Genomic DNA, 10661 nt, shown 5'->3' with positions numbered 1-10661 from the left:
CCCCCCTCCCCCCCCCCCCCCCAGGAAGAATTGGAGCGACTGAACCAGGCCAGCGAGGAGATCAACCAGCTTGAGCTGCAGTTGGATGTGAGTGTTGGGTCACTTCTCTGTAAGTCTGTCCGGGTGCTCCAGCCAGGTATACTCACATGTATTATACCGCCCCCTGCAGGATGCCCGCACCGCCTACCGCCGAATCCTCACCGAGTCCGCCAGACGTCTGAATTCTCTGGCCACTCAGCTCGGAGCCTGCATTGAAAAAGCCAGACCGTACTACGAAGCGAGGAGACTGGCCAAGGAGGTATTATATGTCTGCTGTTCTGTGTCGGCTGTACGGATCATCATTTCATCATCATTATTCTCTGCAATAAGAGCTGAAAAATCACAATCACATGGCCAAAAATAACAATTGATGTGGCGCACAGCACACTTGCTCAAGGCAGCGGAAGACCCTCAGTGTGCGTCTGCGCCACATGCAGCAAACCAAGCACTGGCAGCCATTCAAATCAGTTTATAACCAGCGATGGAAAGGTGCATATCCAGTACACACAAGGAGCTCCTACACTATATTGCCAAAAGTATTGGGACACCCCTCCAAATCGTTGGATTCAGGTGTTCCAATCACCTCCATGGCCCCAGGTTTATAGGATGAAGCACCTCGGCATGCAGACGCTTCTACAGACATTGGTGAGAGAACGGGTCGCTCTCAGGAGCTCAGTGACTACAAGCGTGGTATCGTGATAGGTTGTCACCTGTGCAATAAGTCCATTCGTGAAATTTCCTGGCTACTAAATATTCCGCGGTCACCTGTTACTGGTATTATAACAAAGTGGAAGCAACTGGGAACAACAGCAACTCATCCAGGAAGTGGTAGGCCACATAACATGACAGAGCGGGGTCAGAGCATGCTGAAGCGCACAGTGCGCCGAAGTCGCCAACTGTCTGCAGAGCCAATAGCTACAGACCTCCAAACTTCATGTGGCCTTCAGATTGGCACAACAACAGCGCGTAGAGAGCTTCATGGAATGGGTTTCCATGGCCGAGCAGCTGCATCCAAGCCGCACATCACCAAGTGCAATGCAAAGCATGGGATGCCGTGGTGTAAAGCACACCGCCACTGGACTCTAGAGAAGAGGAGGCGTGTTCTCTGGAGTGACCAATCACGCTTCTCTGTCTGGCAATCCCATGGACGTGTCTGGGTTTGGCGGTTGCCGGGAGAACGGTACTTGCCTGACTGCATTGTGGCAAGTGTAAAGTTTGGTGGAGGGGGGATTATGGGGAGGGGGTTGTGTTTTAGGGGTTGGGCTTGGCCCCGTAGTTCCAGTGAAGGGAACTCTTAAGGCATCAGCACACCAAGACATTTTGTGGGAGGAGTTTGGGGACGGCCCCTTCCTGTTCCAACATGACTGTGCACCAGTGCACAAAGCAAGGTCCATAAAGACATGGATGGGGGAGTTTGGGGTGGAGGAACCTGACTGGCCTGCACAGAGTCCTGACCTCAACCCGATAGAACACCTTTGGGATGAATTTGAGCGGAGACTGCGAGCCCGGCCTTCTCCTCCAACATCAGTACCTGACCTCACAAATGGTCCAACATTCCCATAGACACACTCCTAAACCTTGTGGACGCCTTCCCAGAAGAGTTGAAGTTGTTATAGCGGCAAAGGGCGGAGCCAACCCAATACTGAACCCTACGGACTAAGACAGGGATGCCATTAAAGTTCATGTGCGTGTAAAGGCCGGCGTCCCAATATTTTTGGCAATATAGTGTGTGTGCACAGAGCAAAATGCCCTTTTGAATAACAAGACCAGGTCTGTCACTGCTATTCCTGCTCTGTGTAGCTCACAGCAGGTTTGGGGAAAATTGGTGCATGTAAATCTGTCGGCCATTTTTTTATGTTTGTGCCGACTTGCAAAGCACCAGATTGGAAAGCTGAAGATACTTAGTGAATTCGGAGGTCTTCTTCAGATGAGGTTTATGTCTGAGGACTATGTGCTTCATATTGCATTACTTTTGCTTTTCTCAGGTGTAAGGCCTTGTTCACACCAAGCGCGGAGCAGATCCAGAGCAGGTGCAGACCGGATCAAAACTGCGTCCAATGTATTCCTATGGTATTTTGACCTCCAGTTCACATCGCAGCGTGCGGATCCAGACCGGATGAAAAAACTGCGGCAAGCCCTATTTTACCTGCTCTGGATCTGGTCTGGAACGCATCAAAAACACATGCAAGTGCCTGAAAGCCCATGTTAAACTTTTTTTTACCAAAACCGGCCCTAAACGCATCCAAAGCGCGTCTAAAACGCGGCACAACCCACTGCACTGCGTGTGCAGAAACCTGACCGGATCTGGTCTGCATTTGGTGTGAACAAGGGTGTAGTTGTACTATTAGAATATGACGGGGGCATTTACAGTATGTATGTATGTATGTATGTATGTATGAAGGTCTGATTTTGTTTTACCTGCCAGGCTCAGCAGGACACTCACAGCGCAGCTCTGCGGTACGAGAGGGCGGTCAGCATGCACGCTGCTGCCCGGGAAATGGTGTTCGTGGCTGAGCAAGGTGTCACCGCTGACAAGAACAGACTGGACCCAACGTGGCAAGAAATGCTGAACCATGCTACCTGCAAAGTAAGAGAGGGCGGGCAGTGCCAGGGTAATAGGGAAAATACACCCTCGGAGCTTGCTTCCTCGTGCTACCACCTAGGTCCCTGGTGCCATGTGGAAAGAGGTCTGGGATAGCGGTCATTTGCCCCAGTGATGTTTTAGAAACCGCACCCGGTCTTAGTGGCTGTTGTGGGTCCAAGCTGTGATTTAGTGTGGGGAACTGCCCGCTATAAGTGACATCCACAGTCCAGCATGTAGCTCAGGAGCTCTGATCAGCTCATATGTTTGCAATCACTGAAACGCAATTCTTCCATGTTATGTTTAAAGAGGATTCACCGTGATATTACCTGATGATGCAGCACTTTCTGTCAGTTAAGTGGCTGCCATTAAAGCGTTCCTCCCCATTATATTACACCATCAGCAACTGTGAAGTGAAAGCGGAATTAAAGTTAAACATTAAACACTTGCCAGCAGGCAGGCTCTCTTTATTGCAGAGGTGACGTGTTATGTCTCTTCTGCAGTAACTTACCTGCCTGTTTGCAATCTTCTTTTAGAATGTATACTGAACTGCACATGTGAAGCTCAGTGTACATTCTCACCATGCCTCAGAGCTGGGATGAATTACCTCCCATGCGCATGTGTGGCAGTTTTGTTATCCTGCGCTGGCATCAGTCAAGATAGCCGCAGACCCTGTACCCGGAACATGGCACCGAGGAGGTATTAGCATTTGTTAGCCCCTTTATGATTGCAGTAAAGTTAAAGGAGAACTATGAGAAGTGTTTTCCCCCCATAGTTCTCCTCAGGGTCATGGGAGGACATAAACTAACATCCTCCCGTGACCCAAAGCTCAGTATACAGCAAGCTACAGCTCGCGGTATACTGAGACCGCCACAGCCGGGACGGATCCCAACATTACTGTTGAGATCCACCCAGCTGCGTGAGTGACAGCTGGCTCTGCCTATCTAGAGGCAGAGCCAGCTGTACCTGCCCCCTCCCCCGTCCGTTCCTCCAGTCAGCGCTGGGGGATCGGAGGGGGGAATCCCTGCAGGGAGCCGTGAGCGACTGTCATGGTTCTCTGCAGGGTCATAATTGAGAAGTGAGCGAGCGATGGTATGTGTTCGCACACTTCCCGAAAATCACTCACCTCATGGTTCTCTTTTAAGTGAAAAAAATTTATAAAACCAACCCTGCCATCTGCATGCGAATACACACATGACCTAAATGATGCTTTTACCACAGATGTGCGGTATCACCAGGAACGTCGGAATGAGAACAATAATACCAGGGCCATAATTCGCTGTTAACCCTAAACTGATGAAACGGCTTTTAAAGCGTCGCATATGGACATTTTTGGGTACCATAGTTTTTCACCCATTGCACAGGGCATGCACAGTTTTAACTCTTGACATGTTTGGTATCTATTTACTTGTGAGCCCATCGTTTATTTTTTTACTAGGGATGCACCAATATCGGTCTTTTGGTATCGAAACGACGAGTACCAATTTTTTTTCTGATACTTGCCGATGCTGAATACCGATAGCGGAAGTGCCAATTAGGAAGCCAGGCGGCGTGTAATGACTCGCCACCCGGCTTCCTGATGAGCCGGAAAGCCGTCTCCATACTCCCCTGTGTAATGACACGTTGCCCGGCTTCCTGATTAGTCAAGAAGCTGGCCATTCAGGAAGCCTGGCAACACGTCATTACACGGCGCCCGGCTTCCTGATTGGCCGGGAAGCCGGCTCCATGCTCCCTCGTCACCAGGTGACAAGGGAGCATGAAGCCAGCTTTCTGGCAAATCGGGAAGCCGGGGGATGTGTAATGACATGCTGCCCAGCTTCCTGATTGGCCGGCTCCGTGCTCCCTCGTCACGAGGGAGCATGGTGACTGCTTCCCAGCCAATCGGGAAGCCGGGCAGTGTGTAATGACTCGCTGCCCGGTTTCCTGATACCGGAAGCTCAAGTATCAGGCTAGGCATCGGAGCATTTGGCCGAGTACCCGCCCAAATACTCGGCACCGATACTAGTATCGGTATCGGTGCAGCCCTGATTTTTACACAAAAAAAAAAGTATTATATTGCGTTTCTGTGTGCAAAAAATAATCATTTGATAAATCTTTGCGCAAATATTGTGTGACATAAAGAAAAATCGGCTATCATTTCTTATCCTACAGGGCCTCTGCTGTCAGAAAATATAGAATTGTTTGGAGGTTTAAAGTCATTTTCAAAAATTCAGATCTTAACGTGTGTGAGAAAAGAAAACATTGCTCCGGTACTGAGGTGGCAAAAGCACAGAGATCGATATTCAGCCAGACAGACATTGCATTAGATTTGTGGTCAGTTCTTTCCAGAGTGTCAGCACATTAGAACTAAATCCGGAACATGGAAAAGATCTGCATCCAGGAGCCAGAAGGAGTTGGAAAGATCAGCTGAAATGCAGACTCTCCCTCAGAAACTGAAATTAGACTGTTAAAGGAGAACTATGAGGGGGGTGCTTTTCACTCACCTCATAGTTCTAGCCGACCTGTGACAATGAGACTGTCACTGTAAAGCCGACAGTCGGCTCTACAAGTTTAAACAGAGTCCCGGCGGCAAAAGTCGCCGGGAGTCTGTTTAAACAGCCCCGATGCTGGCGACGTACACTGTACGTCGTCAGTCACGAAGGGGTTAATGGTGATTTTGGGGGTCTGAACATTTCTGGCATTAGAAACGGTGGCTGGGATTTTTTTTTATATAAACGACTTCTGGTTTCTCTATCCTGGTAACAGGTGAACGAGGCGGAGGAGGAACGACTGCGCAGCGAGTTTGAGCACCAGCGGGTGACCCGGCTGTGCCATGCAGCTGAAGCCAGAGTGCAGACCTTGCAGAAGAGCCTGAAACGCGTCATCATCAAAAGCCGCCCCTACTTCGAACTGAAGGCGCAGTTCAATACCGTTCTAGAGGTAACCTTACTCTCTGCTGTGTGACAAGGATCAGATGCCGCTGGTCTGGTCTCAGTGATAAATATGCATTTAAATGAATACTGTACTCTGTGTACACTTATATTAATTCCAAAACTCCCGAACCCCAGAGAAGCTAAAAAGAAGAAAAAAAACGGCGTCCCAATAATCATATTATCCTATGTAGAGCTGCAGCTAACGATTATTTTCAAAATCGATTAGTTAGCCGATTATTAAGTTCGATTAATCGGATAAACAATAAAAAAAAATGGCTCCAGTGATGGACTACTAGTTTGTATTGAGATTGTAGTCCATCACAGGAGCAAGCTTGGAGCGGTGGAAAAAAATAGTGTGTTGTGCAATATAGTGAAAAGGAAAGTGTAAAATTATACAGCAATCAATGCAGAATGCACCGACTATAGAGGAATACAAAACCCAGCAATAGTACATTATACAGCGCAATGCAGAATACCACCAGCTATAGAGGACTACAACAAATCCCAGCAATAGTACATTATAGCTGGTGGTATTCTGCATTGCGCTGTATTATTGCTGGGATTTGTAGTCCTCTATATAGCGCAGTGCAGAATATCACCAGCTATATAGGAATACAACAAATCCCAGCAATACATTATACATGCAGTGTATAATGTATTGCTGGGATTTGTATTCCTATGTATAATATAGAGCACAATGTACCATCAGCTATAGAGGAATACAAATCCCAGCAATACATTATAGAGCGCCATGTGTGGGAAAGTGCAGGCTTACCTGACCAGTCTTCCAGCAACTTGCTTCTGAGATCAGACCTGTCTATCGGCGGCTGTCATCCCCCCACACCTGCTCCTCCTTACTACATCTCCCCGCGTCCCTGTGCCAATCGTGGATGTGGGCGGGCGGTGAGTGTGAGGCGGGGAGGAGGTGCGGCGTGAAGAGCGTGTGTGGAGCCGTGAACAGGGCTAACTGATCGGAAGCCGATTAATCGATTATTGAAAAAGTTGACAATTTTTTCAATAATCGATTATGTCGATTGGTTGTTGCAGCCCTAATCCTATGTGCAAAATCCTAAGGCGAGTCTGTGTATCTCAAAGGTTACAGTCAAGTCTTCTATTTATATCATTTTAAATGGCTTAAAATTAATACCAGGGGCCCTCTTTCATATAGCTAGTAGTTCATATTTCCAAACCAATAGCTCAGTAAATCTGCTGATCAATTTAATACTATATTAGGTCATCTCCGATTACTACTGGTGCTAACCCAGCTCTCATAAATGTGCTAAAACCCCTTTATTGTGAGCGTTAAAATAAATCCTCACTGAGCTCTTTAACTACAGGCACTGTGCAGCAATTCATCCACAAAGTCCACAGAAGAATCTATGAAGTCATTCAAGTCTCTTTTTCCACATCTTAGCCCCCCAACCCCAGCAGCCAGTCACTAGCACAGCCCCCCTACTCCCCTTCATCCTCCCGTTAGGGACTCAGCAGCTCAGCTTCTGCTGAATTCCCCTCCCAGCAGTCACTTAGCAGCTCAGCTCCCCCTGCTCCCCCCCCCTCCCAGCAGTCACTTAGCAGCTCAGCTCCACCCTGCCAGCTGTGACCCAACAATTTAGCTCTTCCTGTCCCCCTTCCGTGCAATGACTCAGCAGCTCAGCTCCCCCTGTTCCCACCTTTTCATGAGCTTAGCTACCCTCTCCCTGCAATGACTCGACAGCTTAGATCTCCCTGCTGCCCCTCCCAGCAGTGGCACAGCAGCTCAGCTCTCCCTCCTAATTGTGACTAAGCAGCACACCCCCTACCCCCTGCTGTGACACAGCAGCTCAGCTGCCCCGTTGTCCTCGTCCCCCAGCAGTGACTCAGCAGTACAACTGTTATCCCAGCAGTGACTAAGCAGCTTGGATCCCCCTGTTCCCTCCCAGCAGTGGCACAGCAGCTCAGCTCTCCCTCCCAGCATTGACTCAGTAGCTCAGCTCCCCCTGTTTCCTCCCATCAGTGACTCAGTAGCTCAGCTCCCCCTGTTTCCTCCCATTTCCCTCTGTTCTCTCCCAGCAGTAGCTCAGCTCCCCCTGTTCCCTCCCATCAGTGACTCAGTAGCTCAGCTCCCTCTGTTCTCTCCCAGCAGTAGCTCAGCTTCCCCTGTTCCCTCCCAGAAGTGACTCAGTAGCTCAGCTCCCCCTGTCCCCTCCCATCAGTGACTCAGTAGCTCAGCTCCCCCTGTTCCCTCCCAGAAGTGACTCAGTAGCTCAGCTCCCTCTGTTCTCTCCCAGCAGTAGCTCAGCTCCCCCTGTCCCCTCCCATCAGTGACTCAGTAGCTCAGCTCCCTCTGTTCTCTCCCAGCAGTAGCTCAGCTCCCCCTGTCCCCTCCCATCAGTGACTCAGTAGCTCAGCTCCCTCTGTTCTCTCCCAGCAGTAGCTCAGCTCCCCCTGTCCCCTCCCATCAGTGACTCAGTAGCTCAGCTCCCTCTGTTCTCTCCCAGCAGTAGCTCAGCTCCCCCTGTCCCCTCCCATCAGTGACTCAGTAGCTCAGCTCCCTCTGTTCTCTCCCAGCAGTAGCTCAGCTCCCCCTGTCCCCTCCCATCAGTGACTCAGTAGCTCAGCTCCCTCTGTTCTCTCCCAGCAGTAGCTCAGCTCCCCCTGTCCCCTCCCATCAGTGACTCAGTAGCTCAGCTCCCTCTGTTCTCTCCCAGCAGTAGCTCAGCTCCCCCTGTCCCCTCCCATCAGTGACTCAGTAGCTCAGCTCCCTCTGTTCTCTCCCAGCAGTAGCTCAGCTCCCCCTGTCCCCTCCCATCAGTGACTCAGTAGCTCAGCTCCCTCTGTTCTCTCCCAGCAGTAGCTCAGCTCCCCCTGTCCCCTCCCATCAGTGACTCAGTAGCTCAGCTCCCTCTGTTCTCTCCCAGCAGTAGCTCAGCTCCCCCTGTCCCCTCCCATCAGTGACTCAGTAGCTCAGCTCCCTCTGTTCTCTCCCAGCAGTAGCTCAGCTCCCCCTGTCCCCTCCCATCAGTGACTCAGTAGCTCAGCTCCCTCTGTTCTCTCCCAGCAGTAGCTCAGCTCCCCCTGTCCCCTCCCATCAGTGACTCAGTAGCTCAGCTCCCTCTGTTCTCTCCCAGCAGTAGCTCAGCTCCCCCTGTCCCCTCCCATCAGTGACTCAGTAGCTCAGCTCCCTCTGTTCTCTCCCAGCAGTAGCTCAGCTCCCCCTGTCCCCTCCCATCAGTGACTCAGTAGCTCAGCTCCCTCTGTTCTCTCCCAGCAGTAGCTCAGCTCCCCCTGTCCCCTCCCATCAGTGACTCAGTAGCTCAGCTCCCTCTGTTCTCTCCCAGCAGTAGCTCAGCTCCCCCTGTCCCCTCCCATCAGTGACTCAGTAGCTCAGCTCCCTCTGTTCTCTCCCAGCAGTAGCTCAGCTCCCCCTGTCCCCTCCCATCAGTGACTCAGTAGCTCAGCTCCCTCTGTTCTCTCCCAGCAGTAGCTCAGCTCCCCCTGTCCCCTCCCATCAGTGACTCAGTAGCTCAGCTCCCTCTGTTCTCTCCCAGCAGTAGCTCAGCTCCCCCTGTCCCCTCCCATCAGTGACTCAGTAGCTCAGCTCCCTCTGTTCTCTCCCAGCAGTAGCTCAGCTCCCCCTGTCCCCTCCCATCAGTGACTCAGTAGCTCAGCTCCCTCTGTTCTCTCCCAGCAGTAGCTCAGCTCCCCCTGTCCCCTCCCATCAGTGACTCAGTAGCTCAGCTCCCTCTGTTCTCTCCCAGCAGTAGCTCAGCTCCCCCTGTCCCCTCCCATCAGTGACTCAGTAGCTCAGCTCCCTCTGTTCTCTCCCAGCAGTAGCTCAGCTCCCCCTGTCCCCTCCCATCAGTGACTCAGTAGCTCAGCTCCCTCTGTTCTCTCCCAGCAGTAGCTCAGCTCCCCCTGTCCCCTCCCATCAGTGACTCAGTAGCTCAGCTCCCTCTGTTCTCTCCCAGCAGTAGCTCAGCTCCCCCTGTCCCCTCCCATCAGTGACTCAGTAGCTCAGCTCCCTCTGTTCTCTCCCAGCAGTAGCTCAGCTCCCCCTGTCCCCTCCCATCAGTGACTCAGTAGCTCAGCTCCCTCTGTTCTCTCCCAGCAGTAGCTCAGCTCCCCCTGTCCCCTCCCATCAGTGACTCAGTAGCTCAGCTCCCTCTGTTCCCTCCCAGAAGTGACTCAGTAGTAGGCGAGGGGGCGGGAGGGATCTGCGGCCGGTCTTCACATGTAAAATCTAGTTACATGTGCAGCTACCCCGAAGGTAAGACCTAACGCTATCTTCAGAGATGTCTGTAATATAAGACCTACCCTGAACTAGGTCTTATTTTCCGGGAAACACGGTAGTGAGCCAGGTAAGCCTGACAGCCAGGAAATCAGCATTTGTAAATGAAGAGGCCAGAATCGGCAGCCTCAATGTTTCTTGACAGGTTCGCAGCAGATTTTGAACACGTATAACTTTATAACTTGCTTCGTCCTTTTACAGGAACACAAGGCCCGTGTCACGGCTCTGGAGGTCTCGGTGTCTCAGGCCAAGCTGCGATACTCGGAGGCGCTCCGCAATTTGGAGCAAATCAGCGAGGAGATCCACGCCCGGCGCACTAAAGGCCCCCTTCTAACACTCAGGGCCCCACCACTTGGGGCCGAAGCCCCCGCCCCTCTGACAGACGGCGAGACGGGCCCGCCCTCCGACACGGTTTCCCTCCTCAGCCTGCAGACCATCGCTTCCGACTTGCAAAAAAGCGACTCGGTGGAGCACCTGCGGGGCCTGAGCGACGTCACCAGTCTGGACGGAAGAGATATGGAGAGCGAGGAAGGAGAGAGCAGCGGAGGCCGGGAGAGAGGTGGCGACAGAGGAAGCAAGGGGATGTTCGCCCATCACAGGAGTGTCAGCCTCTAAATTAAGGAGGAACCAGCCAGATTCATATTAAAAGACTTCCAACTAGCAGAGCAGGCGCCTTGTGGGTAAAGACAGACAGGTGCTCTTGACTTAAAAACTTGGGAAAGCACCAAACAAAAGGGAGCTGACCGCACTACAGTGTCTCTTTATGGGCATTTAAGTCTTACAGGATGGAAGCAAGGGAAACAAAAACTGACAAGTGACATTCTACATCCAATAGGGGAACATTTGTAGTGTAAGATGACGG

General features: G+C 51.4%; 1 protein-coding gene across 1 annotated transcript in view; it reads left to right on the top strand.

Moving 5' to 3' along the window:
* SH3BP5L (SH3 binding domain protein 5 like) overlaps window positions 1-10419 on the top strand; it is a 15139-nt gene extending 4720 nt beyond the window's left edge. Inside the window, exons 3-7 of the mRNA XM_018571581.1 lie at window positions 25-87; window positions 170-298; window positions 2465-2626; window positions 5366-5539; window positions 10001-10419. Coding sequence (XP_018427083.1) covers window positions 25-87; window positions 170-298; window positions 2465-2626; window positions 5366-5539; window positions 10001-10414 — 942 coding nt within the window. The 3' untranslated portion in view covers window positions 10415-10419. The remainder of the gene's footprint in view (window positions 1-24; window positions 88-169; window positions 299-2464; window positions 2627-5365; window positions 5540-10000) is intronic.
* Window positions 10420-10661: the final 242 nt, after the last annotated feature.

Source organism: Nanorana parkeri, unplaced genomic scaffold (assembly GCF_000935625.1).
Source record: "Nanorana parkeri isolate BGI_ZX_2015 unplaced genomic scaffold, ASM93562v1 scaffold1784, whole genome shotgun sequence".
Lineage (NCBI taxonomy): Eukaryota > Metazoa > Chordata > Amphibia > Anura > Dicroglossidae > Nanorana > Nanorana parkeri.
This window is presented reverse-complemented; position numbering and strand designations above follow the sequence as displayed.